The following is a 16672-nucleotide window of genomic DNA, read 5'->3' as shown; positions in this document are numbered from 1 at the left end:
TGTCAGCGACAGGGCTGTTGACGAGTTGTAGTACAGGGTCGGTCTCCACCGGTGCTTCGCGGTCTGCCGCGAATTTCGTTTGAAACGAACCCTCGGCACTTGGCCCACGACGTTACTTCGCCTGTTCTTCAGCTAAACGCATCTTCTCCGAGTATTAAAACCAACCTCCTTTAGGCTGAACGAACCCCCAGAGTGCGCTGTCAATCATACGTTGGTAGATCATCGGCGTGTTCGTTAACTCGAAGGGCATGCATAGCCACTCGAAGTGTCCGAGTGCGCAGACAAACGCCGACACTTTACGTGCTCGCAAGGTCATCATGACCGCTCAGAAGCCGCGTGCAGCATCCAGCGAGCAGAACCATAAGTAGCGCTCGAGATCTGTTAAAAGGTCGTCGACTAGCGGCATTGCATATTCCATGATCGCGGTGATAGCATTCACCATCTTGTAATCAATGCAGAGCCGGATGTCCAGCCCGTTCTTTTTCATCACAATCACGATCGGCGATGCCCATGGACTGTCTGAAAAGACGATCAGTCCTGCACGCAATAAAGCGCGCAGCAGCTCGTACAGTTTGCCGAGAAATCGCAGCGGCACGCGTCGGGCACGCTGTTTAATTGGGGCGTGCCCCTGTGTTACGCTATAGCTTACCGCTCCGTAGGCTGGCGGCGGCAGTGCGTTACCACTAGCAATCAGGATGTGCTCGTGGTTCTTTAGCGTCGCGACTAGACGTTCTCGGCGTTCAGTCGACAGCTCAGGATCAGCAACATTAGGCGCAGTGTAGTCCATTGTCGTGTTAATCTCTTCGGTCAGGTCCGGCAGGAATGCCAGCTCCTTCGCGTAGTCGTCCAAGCCAATGTTGTTAGCTGGGTGTTCGTAGAAATCATTTCTCGTATCCTCCGTTGCTTCATTTCCCTCGGTTGTTAACACTCGAGCAACCGAGATGTATGTTCCGTCCAACGCCGCTATGGATTCTTCCCTTTACTCAACATTGCCATCCGTTTCGATTTCAACAGTCGGTACTTGGTCCATCTCCTTCCCATCCTGGTTTCCCATCTCTGGGCCACCTGCCGAGTCGTCGTTCGCAATATTAAATGCGTGGGCAGTCGACATATTGGGTTGTTGACTTTTGTTCCGCTCCTCGTTCTGCCGCTGTCTTGACATTTCGGAATTCGCACCAATCTTGCAATGAATACTCGGTGCCGTACTCAACACCTTCTGCGCGATGCCTGTATCCTCTGGATCAACCACCGGTGGCTCGTTCGCAGATTTGGCGACACACAAGGCCGGGACAGCTTTGTCAAAACGGGTGACTCCATTTAATCCAGTGCTGTTGCTTGTCGCTTCCGTGGTCACCCCTGACTGGACACTAACACTCGTTGGCGTATGTACCACGTTTACCGGCCTCAGTAGTTCGTGTGTAGGCACTACCGAGGCTTCGTTCGCGTTATTGCCTCCGCCATGGGTTGTCGTGTACGTGTCCAAAGGTCCTGCGGAAGGCTGACCGTCGGCCGAATCCCCGGCTGTCACCCCAGACGCCAGACAGGCTTCCACTTGTTCACGTTCTTCCAGGATCAGTGCCCAGCGCTCTGCACATGTCAGACGATCACTAGAATCCATTAGCGAGTCTTCTAGAGGTCGTGCTAGCACCCCACCGGGTTCTGGGTAGTATGGTCGATCAACTGCTGAAGGCTGAGTTGCAAGCCACTGTTCGTCGATTTCGCATTCACGCTGAAAGAGCCCGCGGTCTCTACAACCTTCGTAGGTCAACACTTGCCAGTCTTGGTACTTCTTGGACTCCAGACGCACATAGCCGTCACCTCGTGGCAAATCCCCATCTGGAATCCACATCGCGATCGAGTCGTGTGCTGGTAGGTACACAGTTCGATCAGACACGTTTGTCAATCGAATGCTCTGAGGCCGTCCACGTCGAAACCTCGTCACTGACGGGATTAGCTTGTTCGTTCGACGAACCCACAGTACGTGTTCTTCCAGCCCGACTTGACGCTTCGCTAGTCGATATTCTCGCCACTCGTGCGCTTGAATGTCCAACCGCTCGGGTGGCCCGGCGTTAACATGGGAGCCGTATTCTTCGCTGTCGATCATGTTCTTGGTCTTTATCAGCGGGATTTGGACTTCGTGCGGTAATTGCGCCGCGCCGTGGAACAGGTCCAACCGGATCCCAGCTGGGATCATAAAGTCGGTCCCGAGTACCACGTCGACGCCTGCACTATGCGCCATTACCCACATCTCAAACTCGTACACCATCTCCCATCCGAGCGTAACCTTGACGCACGCTCGTCGCGTCGTAGACACCTTGCCTTCGTTGATTCCTTGAATGTCAATGCGGCGTCCGTGATCAGGTACATCTCGGAGTCGCAACTTCTTGGCAGAGGCGTCAGTGATCACACTAACGTTCGCTCCTGTGTCGAGGAGGATCCTCGTTCGCTGGTCGTTCACAGCGCCTTGCACCAGAGCTCTCATTCTGATCCGTCGGTCGAATTTCTTGGCCGACCACCACCCCTGTCTCTCGCCAGGGTTCAACTTCATAATCTTGGAGTGACCCTTGGGCTCGTCTCGCGCTGCACTCGAAACCAAGCTGAGCGAACCCTCGCTGGTGCCCTCATCAGCATCAGCACACTCCATTATTTCTCCAACACCTCCACCGAGGATTCTACTTCTCTCCTTTTCATTTTCCGTCGCGTTCACACTTGTTACGTATTTATCAGGCCATTCACTCTGCCCCATGAAAGCAAAGATACACTCTGCTTCCATTGAAGGCTCGGTTAACTGTGGCAGCCCGATAGGGACCAACCCAGTTGTAGTTGGCGGGCTGCCTAGTTTAAATGACGTTCTTGAACGACGGCCTTGAGCTCTGGCGGGAGTTCCTCCTTCGTGCCTTTGGTGCGCACAAATTTGGCAAGGTCTTGGAAGTTGCGGAAAGGTTCGCATTGTCCAGCATCGTGGAGTTGTTTGCAGAACTTGCATCGCTTGTTACAGTAGTGGGCGGAGTGACTCATGCCACCGCACACCGCGCATGGTCCGTACTGTGGGCGTCGGTTGTCGCGGTTGAAGTCACGTCGACCGCGTTGGTCCTGATTGAACCCACGGTCACCACCTCGGCGATCTTGATTGAAGCCATTATCGCGATCAGGCATGTTGCCACGTGGTTGACGGTTGTCTGAACGTGCGTAGGTGCCTTCAGCAGCTGCACGGCGCTCATTTTCGTTAGCCGCGGCGAGGTATCGGTCGTTTTCGTCCAATGAGAAATCACCGTCCGTATTATCAGGCTGAAAGTCGTTGTACTCATCTTGGACATCGTCGTAAGCGTTCGGATCTTCGTTTGAATACTCGGTGCCTCCCTGAGCAGCTTCACGACCTTCTAATTCAGCTAGTAGGTCGTCCACCGTGGCTTCAATGAGTGTCACTCTTGGTTTGTTGCGGTTGTCATCGCGGCGACGGTCATCACGCCGGTTGTTGCGGGCGTACCCATCGTCGCGTCGCGTATCACGACTCTTGGAGTATCGGTACTCACTGTCACGCTTGGCCATTCTCTCCTTGCCCTTGAGAACATCTTCGATGATCTCTTCGAGCTCGTGAATGTCGGCGACTCGAGCGTGGTAGAGACTCTCCGCTAGCTTGTCATCGTCGCATGTTGCCAGGAATTGCTGTACGTGTTCTTTCGCGTCGCGACCACTCTTCTCAAAGTGTAGACGGGCGGTCCGAGCGTAGCCATTCAGCCTGTTTATGTAGTCGCACAGATGTTCATTACGTTCCCGCTTGGCGGAGTAGTAATGCGACAGTGCCGTCTGCGTGAACTGCGAGCAGTAGTAGCGGATGAACGCATCGTTCAACAACTTCCACTTGCGCTTCGTCTTCTTCGGAAGTTGACGGAACCAATGAATGGCTCCGTCCCGGAGACTTAGCTCAAATGGAATGCACCATTTATCGGCATCTGTGTGGGTTCCAGTCATTTCATAGACGAACCCACGGAGCCACTGCATACAGTTCTCGCTCTTGTTGCGAGAGCCTGAGAACGGCGTGATGCGATCCAGCGGTCGGTGCGATGCCATTTCAATCCTCGGTGTCGGGTCCACGTCGTTCAGCGTCGCCAGCTCATTCATCTGACGCATCAACTCGACTTATGGATCTTCCTCGTCGAATGTACGCACCAAAATGTCATCGTCACTGGACGAACCATCGCTGTCGACTTGACGACGTCCGGCACCACCTTTGGCAGCTCGCGGACCACCTCGGCTACCGAACCAACCCTCGTTGCCAGCGTAAACACGCTGCATACGGCTCTCAGAACGTGGCGTAACCATGTGCGAGTCTTGAAAGTACGGTGAAGCTTCGGTAGTACCAAAGGCACCACGCTCAGCTCCACGCTTGATCGGAGGAGTACGAACGAGTCGTTGTGGTGTCGGTGGCAGTGGAATCGTGGACGGATCTTCATCTTGAACGATCGCTCGACTCACAGGCTGTTTTCCGGCGTTGATGCCAACAGCGCCAAACGCCTTCCGAAGCTTCTTCTTCCATTTCTGGAGAGCAGCTCCGGCTTCATGTGGACTCCAATCCTGGAGCGACATCGTCGATGGGTACGTCTCGTTCTCGAACCCCAGCGACAACAGTAGCGAAACTGAATCCTCGGCAACTTGACTAGTCGAAACCGAGTTGACTGGGTATTGAAGTTCCTGCGCAAGCGCAGGCCAGTCGGCTTTTTTCTTGGGGATGGGCTTGAACAGCTGCATCCACTCATCATTCTGCATCAGCGCTTGTACGCGGTCGAAAACGCGCTTGTCGGCTGGTGTATCACCGTTGATAGGTGGACGAGGTGCCTTCAGCAGTGCTGAATGCTTTGCACTCGCCACCGAAGGTTTAAAACCCTTGGTCCCATCGTCATAACCATCATAGGCCGGTTCCGGTCCCGCAACATCATCGAGCTCGTCGGCGAGGTTCCTCGAAAGGGACTTGGTCGCCCCGCTCAGCCCCGATGATAGCGTGGCCGTCTCCGGCGTCGCTGCGCCTGGGCTCTGGAGCCGGCGTCTTATCTTCGTAATCTTCATAATCGTGGGGCGTCAAGACCGATGTCCGCTTCGTCGTCGAAGCTCACTGAAAGCTCGGTGGCGGCTGCAAAGCGCGCAGCCGGGCTTGAACTCTCGTTGCGAGCCCCGCCAGACTTGGTAGGCGTAACTGGTACCGTCGGTTGTCCTTTCGCCATGTTTCTTGTCTTTTTCTTGTTCTTCTTCTCTTGGTAGCTCGTAAACTGGAAGGCCATACAAACAGTTTACAATGGTCACAATCTGTTCCCGGGTCGCGGCACCAGTTGTGGTGTTGGAAATCCCACGTGAACTCTAGCTACAGATGTAGTTAGGATGTTCCCACAACAATACGTCTACTAGGATAGTAAACGATCGTTCGGGCGGACCTGAAGACCCCAGTTCTGCCCTTGCACCGGGACAAACTGGACCTTGTAAACTACTTATATAGGCCAACCAGTAAAATAAGAACACGCTACTAGCACGAGCAAAGCTAGCAGGTGTTTTGAATCCTCGTGGTCCCAACAGCGGAAGGGTACCAGGCACGGGTAAGCCTTTTACGAGATCACCGAGTGTTCAACACTCGGCTGGAAGAAATAAAAGGGAGGCAATTCAAGCACTCCCAGTCGTGCAAATAGGCAACAATAAGCCGTCACGTAAAACCTCCCGATAATAATCGGCCAATACACAAACTCTCTTGGCCTTTCCGGATGAACCCTCGCTACAGAGCTTCGAGTTCACCGACAGGCATAACACACTCAAACAAGCTTGACCTGACGCTTTCCTTGAAGCCGGACGTCGCTCTGTGTGCTTGAGTGGAAATTCTGTTCTGTATTTAAGCTTACCCTTTCGGGTCTATTCCTAATAAGAAGTCCTAATCAAGTATACAAATATCAAGTGAACAATGATCCGTTATGGATCTTCTTGCATGCCAAGCGTCGTCTGCACCGTCGCATGAGCATCTTTAACGGTCCGCGCCCTGTCCCAGACGGTTAACGTGTCTTCCAAAGGTCGCTGAGTATTCCGCGAACTCATCCCAACCGCCACTGAGGCTTCGTACCGTAGATGGTCCGCTGAATGCGAATCCAGCCAGTCCATTATTAATAATAAGGACAGCCTGGATTCAGTGACATAGGGCCGTATCCGATATTTGTTGAGAACTCGGAGGTGACGCCGTCGAGTCCCTTGCACCTTGGCGTCTCCGTACATCACCCGACCGAGGGTTCGTCGCTTGAACAACTTGGGCGGTGTCACGTCTTTGTCGACGGGTGATAATCCGCAACCACGGAGAAATCACTACACCACACTCAGCTTCCCGCAGCCGAAGCAGCGAATGTCGCGCTGCTCGGTGGACCCGAGTTCCATGGGAACTGGTCCGGTGGGGTTTGCTCGACTGCGATTCGCCACAGAATTCCCTGGTCATGCTGAGGCCAGCGTGCGCGCCTGGCGATGGCTGATTTTTCCTAAAGAGCCACATGAATCGCCTCTTCCAGGGTGCTTGACTGCACCCGGAACAGCTGAGTGCGCGCTGATCCCACTCGAAGGCCGCCCATGAACACTGTCATCTTGACGTGCTCGTTGAGTGGGTTTCCCACTAGGGACGCCGTGAGTTCCCGTATCTCTTAAGCGTACTCGCGCAGCTCGAGCCTTCCTTGCTTGCATGAGGGGAAGCGCGAACGTAGCCGGAAGGAACGCAGCTCGGAGGTATTCGCACAGCTGAGCCCAGGATGTGAAACATCCAGGCGATGTCGCCTCCCGCGTGTACACCCAGCTCTTAGCACGACCGCTAAGGTTGGAGAGTGCAAAAGCAACACGAAGATGCTCGGTCGAGATCAGAGCAGCGTCCATCGCGAGCTCACTCTCTCGGACCCAGAAGTGAAGGTTCTCACCTTCCTTCCCTTCATACGGTTTCACCTTCAGCCGTATTGGCTTCAGGTGTGACGGACTTGTTTCCACCGCCGGCGCCTGCAGGTTTCCCGCACATGTGCGATGAGCCCTTGCTCGTAAGCGTCAAACGCATTGACACGCTCGAGCTGCTCCGCCGGCGTTGACGCCACCAGGCTCTACAGGGCCTCCATCCCGAAGATGCCAGCCATCTTCCGAACCGACTCTAACTGTGAGTCGTTTAGATGGGAGAAGTCGTTCCTATCCATGGTGACGAACTTCAGAGAGGTTCAGGTAGTCTACCGCGTTGACGTGGATTGACTACTAGTGCTACCAAGTGTGACGGGGTCACACATCACCTTGCGCTAGAGGAAGTTGGCTTCCGAGAGTATACAAACTCTCAGTGAACGGTAGTTCACAGGCCCCTTTTGCCTAAGGGAGCGAAGTGACCAATTTAAGGTAAGCTGTAAACTGAATATATTTATAGGTAGACTAAGCTTGAGTTAAGTATACAAACTATAAGTCACCTATATAAAAGCAATGTCATCAGCCAATGGTTGGCCTCGGACGACCCTGGTACCATGTACCATATATCCCGAAGTGTGACGTGTCACACTTCATGTTACTAGGGGTACACTTAGGGCTATGTACCCCGTTACATTGGCTGAAAGCCATACGTTATGCATTTGATTAGGTTTAACTATGCTAGATTGTTAAACATATACATTTACTCCTAGGCGGCTTGGCCGCAATAATAGTAAATAAAACACTTCTGATTTTGAAGCATAAAAGCTAAGATGTTAACTTTGAGCCCTGGTCGTGGGCTGTAAGTTCCTTTGGATAAGGATCTTAGTATTAGTGACTCTTTGAGTCGAACGTCTTCCTCTGACGCTAAAGCTACGGCAGCCCCGCTGCACATAGACTCCTATGGCGGCGCTTGCCTCGTTTCTATCATTGTTCGGTAAAAGCCTGTCCAATGTGAAATATCTAGTTGACGATAATTGTGCAGTGAACAAGCGCCTCGCCTGACTCATGGGAGTCCCGCTCGTCGCCATCGGCTCAACCTGACTGTCCGCAGCTTCCTGCTGCTCTATGAGGGGGACCTCGACCAAGTGTAGCTGCTCATGAAACACCTACGCACGATTAAGCAAGCTGCAAAGCTACGGTATGTCAATTATTTTATTTATTTATTTAATTGTTTAAAAAAATTATCAACGTAGACTGAAGACTCATTTGGAACCCAAATTTCGTCAAGAGACGCGATGGTGGTCCACGTACTCAATGCTGTCACGCTATTTTGAGCTACGTGAATTCCTCAGCGCCGATGACGAAGACCTCGCGGACATCTTGCCCACTCCAGGAGTCAACCGCTAGCTCAAGGCCCTCAAGGATCAGCTATTAGACGTGGAGTCTGTATCAAATGAACTTCAGTGCGACGACCTCAACTTGCTGGATGTTCGCGACCTGCTCGATGGTCTGCTTGAGATCCAGCCATCGTTTGCCAATTACTTGGGTAAGTTACGATCTTCTGGACATCATCTGACCGACATCCAACGTTGTTGAACGGCTGTTTAGCTCTGCTTGCATGGTGCTACGCTATGAGCACAACGACTGTCGTCGTTCACGCTGGAAATAATTCTTGTTGTAGTTGCCTATATGCAAGCATCCACTGTCGTCACATCCCAGTACGTATCGTTGTTTTAGGGTCAACGATACGTACCGTTGTTTTAGGGTCTGTTTTAGGGTCAACGATACGTACTGGGATGTGACGACAGTGGATGCTTGCATATAGGCAACTACAACAAGACAAGGATAATCTACTTTGCAGCGTTTTCGCTCCAATTATTTATTTCCTCTGTTCTTGCATTGCTGACGTTATGTATTTCTAGGTGTCCTCCTGCTCGCGGGCAATAAATAATGGGAAAATGGTACGTGAAGAAACAAACTAGTACATGTATCCCAGCTAAGCCAAAGACAATCTACATGTAGTTTAGAAAAAATAATTGCAGTTACAACCCGAAGGGCAATAGCAAATGAGATCATTTCTCCTTGTCCACTTCATGACTGACGCTGTCCGTCTCCGCGCTTTCGTCTTCATGCTCTACTTTCTCATCGTCGTCCAGCTCCACAGGCTCATCCTCGCTAGCCTCCGCCTCGTTGAGCGGAGCGTCGTCACCCTTTTTCTCGAGAGCAGCGAGCTCCTCCGCACGCATGGGTGGAGCGATGAACCAGGGCAGCTTGCCACGCTGGTAGTCGTTGATTATCTGCACTGCGACATTGTTGTAGTCGGGCTCACCCTTCTGCAACAACTTACCGCACTTGTTGGCGAGTTTTTCCAAAAAATCCCACTCATCATTCCACTCCTCGATGCCGTACACCTTGATAATGAACTCTTTCTTGACGCGTTGTAAGATGGTCAGAATGAAGTCTGTCGGTTGGGGCAGACGTTCTGCTCGAACGACACCCTTGAGCACAGTCTCAACCTCGTCGTCACCCGTATCGTACACGATACCAGGGCAATCGATGAGGAAGATGCGACGATGAGCGTGATGTATTGCCACACCTTAGTCTCACCTGGGATCGGAGCCACCTTGCACACTTTCTTCTTACGCAATGCATTGATAACGGAACTCTTGCCCACGTTGGGGTAGCCAATGAGACCCACCGAGATCTGCTTCTTCTCCTGATGAAGCTTTGCAAATTGACGCAGCAAGTTGATCAGTGCGCCCTTGCCGAACGGGTTGGTCATAGACGCATGAAACGCCAGTGTAGGCGTCGCCTCGCTAAGCTTCTGTACCCACCGCTTGGTGACCCAGTTGGGCACGAGGTCGCACTTGTTGATCACAAAAATCAGGTGCTTGTGGGAAGCGTTCTTGCGGATGTGCTTCTCCACGTGCTCGCATCGCGTACCAGGCACGTTGCGGGCGTCTAGCACTTGAATAACGACATCCGAGCAGTCCAAAACCTTGTACAGCTCGCCCCAGATACGCTTGGACTGGCCCTTGTTGAACACGTCATGGGAGACCTCGTCCTTGAACTCCTGCTCCACAGCGATATTGCGATCAGGACCCTTGGCCTCGTATTTTTCTGTATTCTCCTGTGCTCTGGAGACCAGAGACGTGTAGTCCGTGGCCGCAATCTTGGCTCGTTTGCGGCTGCGCTTACCGTCGAAGACCTCGTCGTAGCTCTCGGTTTCCAGAAGCTTCATGCGCGTCGTCTTCTCGCTCTCCTGTAGAAGACCCATAGGCAGCTTACGTGTGCGCAGCACCACCGAGTACGGATCGGCGGTCTTGAGGGACATTTCGTTGCGGAACTTGTCCAACTCCTTCTGCCCCACGACACGCGTGTTGCCAAACCAGCGACGGTCAGGCTGCACGCGGCCACTAGCACTGGTAATCTCCTGTCCGCCGGCCTTGTTCTTCATCATGAGGCTACCGCCCACGACCTTGCCGGCCTTGTTCCGGATGGGGCCGCTGTTGCGGTACATGTTGAGGCGCTTGATGGTGCTCTTGTCACGCATGTTGGCTGCCTTCTGCCGCTTGGGGGCCTTGCGGTTCGGGTTGTCGGCCGATGCCTTGGTCGTGTTGATTCCCTTCGCCATGGCTCTCGTCTTCGATGCTGCAGAGCGAGATCAGGCCCTTGGTGAAGTAGTAGTTCCGTTCCGTAGTGCAAATTGACTGCTGACAACGACGGTTAGAACGATTGGGCATCAACAGTGCAATTTTCAGCCAATAGATATCTATATTCCGCGATTTTCCTACCAATCATATTTTGTAAGGGGAATTTGACAAGAGTAGTATAGATTCAATCTGAATTGACAGCACTAGTAAAAGCTCCGACAGTTACCCGCCAAGAGCAGTTAATAGAAACTGCAAGTGGCGACAGAAACAGTATATTATTAGCAGCGCTGCTAATAATATACTGTTTCTGTCGCCAATTTATGCGTTCATACTCGGGCGGGTAAATTTGACTTGTTTCAGTCGGGGTGGGAATGCTCTTAAAGCGAGGAAACCATCAGTCGCCGAATTGATATCAAACTGTCGGTCGTTTTCATAGCGCCAGTTGCACGAGTGTTTCCGCCGACACCAATTTCGACACAGCATTGCTGCTCTAGCAGCTCCGGGGGCCCCACCTCCGATATCAGCATCAGCACCATCACCATTCAACTAACATGCAGAAAGTAAAACTATAGCTTTTGCGTTGGTACCAACGATAATTACGAATGGTTTTTGATATTTTGGAGAAAAAGGTAGTCGACATTCTTCTTTGCGACATAAGTAACACAATGCTGTCCGTCTCAGTTTCACGAGGACTTGACGCCAAATACTGCACGGCTCATAGTGAACTCCAACGTCAAACAACAGACCAAAGTGCTAGCTTAGCACCTGCAAGCGCATACCAGACGGCAAGCGCTGACCCAATTTAGGGTACAAGAGCGATCATTGTTTCATGACTGGTTTGTAAGCTGCTGACCCATGCGGCGTGTATTATAACATTTGTTCGCCATTACAAGTAGGGTGATCTACACTGATACTGGCGGATATTGATGATTTAATTTCGCATTCGGTAATACTCAGCTTATACTAATCTTGTCAATTATTAATAAGATTGAATCTTTACAGCTCACTAAGTATTATTAATAATAACTACATATACTTAGCTCTGAATTTTTTTTCAGAGAACTTTATATTACTCTTCATTAACTGTATGGATTGTTTTGGATTTAAAACCCGGGCTATCATTTTTACGGAAATTGGTCTAATACCCATTCGCTCTGAAAGTACTAATCATTGAATAATTACCGGTTCTGTGCTGTACCTGTCGAGCTACTACTTTTTGCTACTTAGCTACCTACATGTCCTACTCGTCCAGAGATGCAACCACAGCACCGATAGCTGCAGAAGACGCGCGGTATGTTGTCATGAGCGTAGCCTTCGTCGCAACCAGGGCCGGGCTGCTGAACGCACGAGCCACATTCACGTACGGACGCAGCACTTCCTTCGCAGTCTGCCCGATAGGTGTGCTGCCCACGAATTCCAGGGGCTCGACGACAAAGGACTCGTAGAAGCGGTCGAAGAAGCTACCGCGGTGCGTCACGAACACGTTGTTGCGGTGCACGCGTAACGCAGCTTCATAGCCGGAGTGAGTCGTGTAGCTGCACAGCAAATAGCTGCCACTCGTCTTTTTCACATGCAGCTCTAATTCTTCCACGGGACCAAGCACCGCTGACGGAAAAGACCCATAACCTTCAAGCTTAACCACGTCGCCCACACGGGGCTCCATGCCGTGGGGTTCATACTGCAGTACGACACGAACTTCACCCAAGCTCAGATCTTCTTCAGCCTGCATCTTTTTGGCTGCCGTAGCGCCTCCAGTTGCGACACCCATTGGCAGCGCACCGCTGAGTGGAATCCACTGGTCCATGACGTCCTCCTTACCCTCAATAAGAGACGTAAAGTCCACAGCGGCTGTGCCAATGACAGATCCATTGCCCATACCCACGGCCTCCGTCGCTTTGCCCGTTATTGAGTCTTCGTTCATGGCGTCCACGATAAGCTCCACTCGCGTAAATACCGAATGCTCCCCCAATGGATGGTGCTTGTGGTCCAGCTTAGGCAGCTTCACTTCAAGAAACTCGCGACGCCAGGTGGGATTGTCGTTACTGAGAATGGTGGCACTTCGAACGCTCTGCTTGCCCACGCGGAAGATCACATACGGATTGCATGTGCGTACCCAAAACATGGAGGCGCCTGCACGAAGGTTGTGTGCTGCCACCAAGCGGATGCTCAGCGTGCCGGCGACGCCATCCTGGTGGTTCAGGTGCTTCTCGTACAGATATGAAGCCATCTCCGCCCGTTCCTGCTGCTGCTGCGCCGCGAGCACCATGACTGACAACGATCGCGTCTGATGAGAACGATTTGCAGCTGATCTTCGAAGTATTTGTAAAGGGACGTCTTTCCGACAAAATGTTGGTTGATAGTAACTGTGGTGCAGAATATTATCCAATGATGGACTGCAATGCATCTGTTTTGCCCAATTAGATACAATAGGGGTAGGGTTTTGCTTCTCGTTTGGCCAGTGACGAATTAAGAATATGTCATAATAATAGTCAACTGAAAAAAATATTTCCCAGATATTTGTACAATTCAGGTAGCTAGGCTAGGTCCTAGACTAGGAAGACAGTCTACATGACATTGAGAGCCCTCCTCACTGTTCAGACAGCTAAGAAAGGCAGAGGAATCTAATGAGCCTAGCCGTTTTCGTGCCTACTAGCACTCAGAAGGCGCGCACCACCGCGATTGCCGCTTTCAAGCGGATGCTGGAGGAGGAGGACTTTAGCATTCGCTTGGACACCTCCGGCAAGCGGTTAGCTGCGACGATGGATCGCTTTGGCTTCTATCTTGTCACGAACGACGGTAAGAAAGGTAAGCTTGCACGTAATAAGGCGACCTCCTACCATAGAAATGTGAAGCTATGGCTATTTGATCAGTATCCACACTTGCGTGTGCCCAGTGAATTAATACTGCTCAAGCAAGGCAAGACACTAGACAAGCATTGCATGAAAGGAGAAAAAGGTGGCTTGATTAATAAGGCTCCTCCTTGTTCTAAGGAGGATTTGCAGTCTCTAATCCGCTATGTATACAGCACGGCACGCGTGCATGATGACTACCAAGATGCTGCACTAGCGTGTCTGATGTGACTGTGGTGTTGGAATTCCCACGTGAACTCTAGCTACACATGTAGTTAGGATGTTCCCACAACAATACGTCTACTAGGATAGTAAACGATAATTCGGGCGGACCTGAAGACCCCAGTTCTGCCCTTGCACCGGGACAAACTGGACCTTGTAAACTACTTATATAGGCCAACCAGTAAAAATAAGAACACGCTACTAGCACGAGCAAAGCTAGCAGGTGTTTTGAATCCTCGTGGTCCCAACAGTGGAAGGGTACCAGGCACGGGTAAGCCTTTTACGAGATCACCGAGTGTTCAACACTCGATTGGAAGAAATAAAAGGGAGGCAATTCAAGCACTCCCAGTCGTGCAAATAGGCAACAATAAGCCGTCACGTAAAACCTCCCGATAATAATCGGCCAATACACAAAGTCTCTTGGCCTTGCCGGATGAGCCCTCGCTACAGAGCTTCGAGTTCACCGACAGGCATAACACACTCAAACAAGCTTGACCTGACGCTTACCTTGAAGCCGGACGTCGCTCTGTGTGCTTGAGTGGAAATTCTGTTCTGTATTTAAGCTTATCCTTTCGGGTCTATTCCTAATAAGAAGTCCTAATCAAGTATACAAATATCAAGTGAACAATGATCCGTTATGGATCTTCTTGCATGCCAAGCGTCGTCCGCTCCGTCGCATGAGCATCTTTAACGGTCCGCGCCCTGTCCCATACGGTGAACGTGCCTTCCAAGGGTCGCTGAGTCTTCCGCGAACTCATCCCAACCGCCACTGAGGGTTCGTACCGTAGATGGTCCGCTGAATGCGAATCCGGCCAGTCCATTATTATTAATAAGGACAGCCTGGATTCAGTGACATATGGGCCGTATCCAATGCTCGTTGAAAGTTCGGAAGTGACGCCGTCGAGTCCCTGGCACCTTGGCGTCTCCGTACATCACATGACCGAGGTTTCGTCGCTTGAACATCTTGGGCGGTGTCACGTCTTTGTCGACGGGTGATAATCCGTAACTACGGAGAAATCACTACACCACAACTGCCCCTGTCGCAATGGAAGCCACGGTACTGGTGCCCGTTGTGACATTTCTTCATTCTCCAATTCACCATTTCGTCACCGTATGTCCAAGCGTTTGAATCGAGCTGTGTCCGACGCGTTTCAGCGTCTCAATCCTCGTCGACGTCGCGAACGTGAACAGCTGGAGGTACGTCAGCTCATCCTTCTCTTGAATCATCGGCGCCTTGCTCATCACCTCGCATTACTCGACTTGTTTCCCAGGAGGGCAAGACCGAGGGTTCGAACGCCCCTCAGTCTGCTGCACTTCCTCCGACAGCAGCGTCATCAACCGGTCCTCCGGCGCCTGCTGCCCCGGACTCTTCACTCCCTGCGATAGCTCCTGCAGCACTTCCCGTCGTCGCTGAGTCCGCGGAGATGGCTCCTGCTGCTCCTCCTGCGCCTGCTGGTGGTACACCACCACTCACCGAAGATTCGCTGCGCGCCATGCTGGCTGAAAGTACGGAGGCATCGGTCGATCACATGATGACCTCGATAATTCCGTACTTGACTGCAATGGCTTGTCACCAAGTGCAGCTCAGCGTTGCGCCTCCTCTCCACGGCGATGTACACGCTCAACGTCGCCTCGAGACTGCTGTTGGTTTCGATGATGTCCTCGCTGCGGTACAACCTCTTCCTGACGCGCTGTCGGCATTACCCGAACGAGTTGCCAACTTGGAGCGTCAGTTGCGGTTTGCTCAGTCCGAGGCTGCTGCCGCCGTACGTTCGGTGGCACCCGAAATCATGGCTCGTGAGAACGCGGAGGCGTTCCTCAAGGCTGCCAACGCTGAGATCGAAGCCCTTCACCACAACGTCAAGATTCTCCGCGAGTCGAACGCCAAGAACGATGCCATGCTCGCCACTGTTCAAGCCACTATGGAGCGACACGCAGAAGACTTGAATCGTCTGCACTGCGAGGTCCAAGCTCGGGACGTTTTCATCAACACGTTGCACAAGAAGCTGGCTCGCGAACGCGAGGTGTACAACTCTTCCATTGGAGCGAATACCGAGCAGACTCGGAAGCTTCACCTCCTTCTGGTAAAGCTTGTCCAGGGCAAGTATGTTGATAACGACACGCTCAAGGTCCTCGAGAACCAACAAGACCGTAACACTCACCTCCTCTAAGCGAATCGCACCCTCCGTGCACACGTGAGATGGATCCCGAGGTACTTCGTCTGGCTGTTGATGGTACGTTCCTAATGTTGCTCCTTCCACCGTGTGTTCAGCAACTAACGTTCGCTCACAATCCTTCGTGATAGGTCTGACTGCGGGTGAGCTGGACCTGGACGCGCTGGACTTGGATCAGGAAACGTTAGTCGCTTTGCGGCGCATCCAGTCTGCCACCGCGTCTTCGAACGATCCTCAAGCCCTTCCTGCAGCTTTGGCCAAGGCCGCTCACCAAGTGGCCCATGAAAAGCGAATCTTGTATAATTGGTGTGTCTCCTGCTGATAGCTGAAGGGAGCATAGAGATACATTAGTGCACACCGTTCATTAATTCACAACAATGCACAACTTCATGTTTACCTATCAAAGGCATCTTGAAATGCTTCCCAACACGAAAATACGCCTTGGAAATGGCGGAGCTCCTGCATGGACTCCGTAGCCTCCTCCTTCTCCTCCTCTGTCCCATAAGCGCCTTCGACCAGGTGGCGAGGATTCAGACGACGAGCCGGACGACTCTGACGAAGCCAAGGCTCCAATCCCCACGGACAAGGCCAGTACTTCGATGACAGCTGCTGGTCTCGGCGATGCGCCACCTGCCGATACTTCAACTCCCAAGTCGGCTCGTAGATCGCTATTCGGCCCGAAGGCGTGGAAGAAGGCGGCCCAGAAGAAGCGCAAGAAATCTCGTCCTCATTCTCCTGCCAAGTCGCCCCGTCGTCATATGAAGACTCGGTCCAAGTCTGTACCGTCTTCTCCAAGTTCATGGTCGCCACCTCCTACACCAGCGTCTTCCTCGACTCCTGCCGTGGTCGACCTCAGCGGCGACCAGAGTGACGTGGACATGGGGAA

General features: G+C 52.2%; 2 protein-coding genes across 2 annotated transcripts; both read right to left on the bottom strand.

The window, feature by feature from the left end:
* Positions 1-8960: 8960 nt before the first annotated feature.
* Positions 8961-10549, bottom strand: PITG_16792 (nucleolar GTP-binding protein 2; the record flags this gene model as incomplete). The annotated part of the gene is made up of 2 exons (XM_002897066.1): positions 8961-9349; positions 9496-10549. 2 exons carry the CDS (start codon positions 10520-10522, stop codon positions 8961-8963), a joined length of 1416 nt encoding a protein of 471 aa, XP_002897112.1.
* Positions 10550-11781: 1232 nt separating this feature from the next.
* On the bottom strand, positions 11782-12847 carry PITG_16791 (uncharacterized protein; the record flags this gene model as incomplete). The annotated part of the gene is made up of 1 exon (XM_002897065.1): positions 11782-12847. The coding sequence occupies one exon, from the start codon at positions 12805-12807 to the stop codon at positions 11782-11784; it is 1026 nt and encodes a 341-aa protein (XP_002897111.1).
* Positions 12848-16672: the final 3825 nt, after the last annotated feature.

The sequence above is a fragment of the Phytophthora infestans genome, genomic scaffold (genome assembly GCF_000142945.1).
Source record: "Phytophthora infestans T30-4 supercont1.49 genomic scaffold, whole genome shotgun sequence".
NCBI classification, from domain to species: Eukaryota; Oomycota; class Peronosporomycetes; order Peronosporales; family Peronosporaceae; genus Phytophthora; species Phytophthora infestans.
The sequence above is the reverse complement of the archived record's forward strand: the minus strand, read 5'-3'. Positions and strand labels throughout refer to the sequence as shown.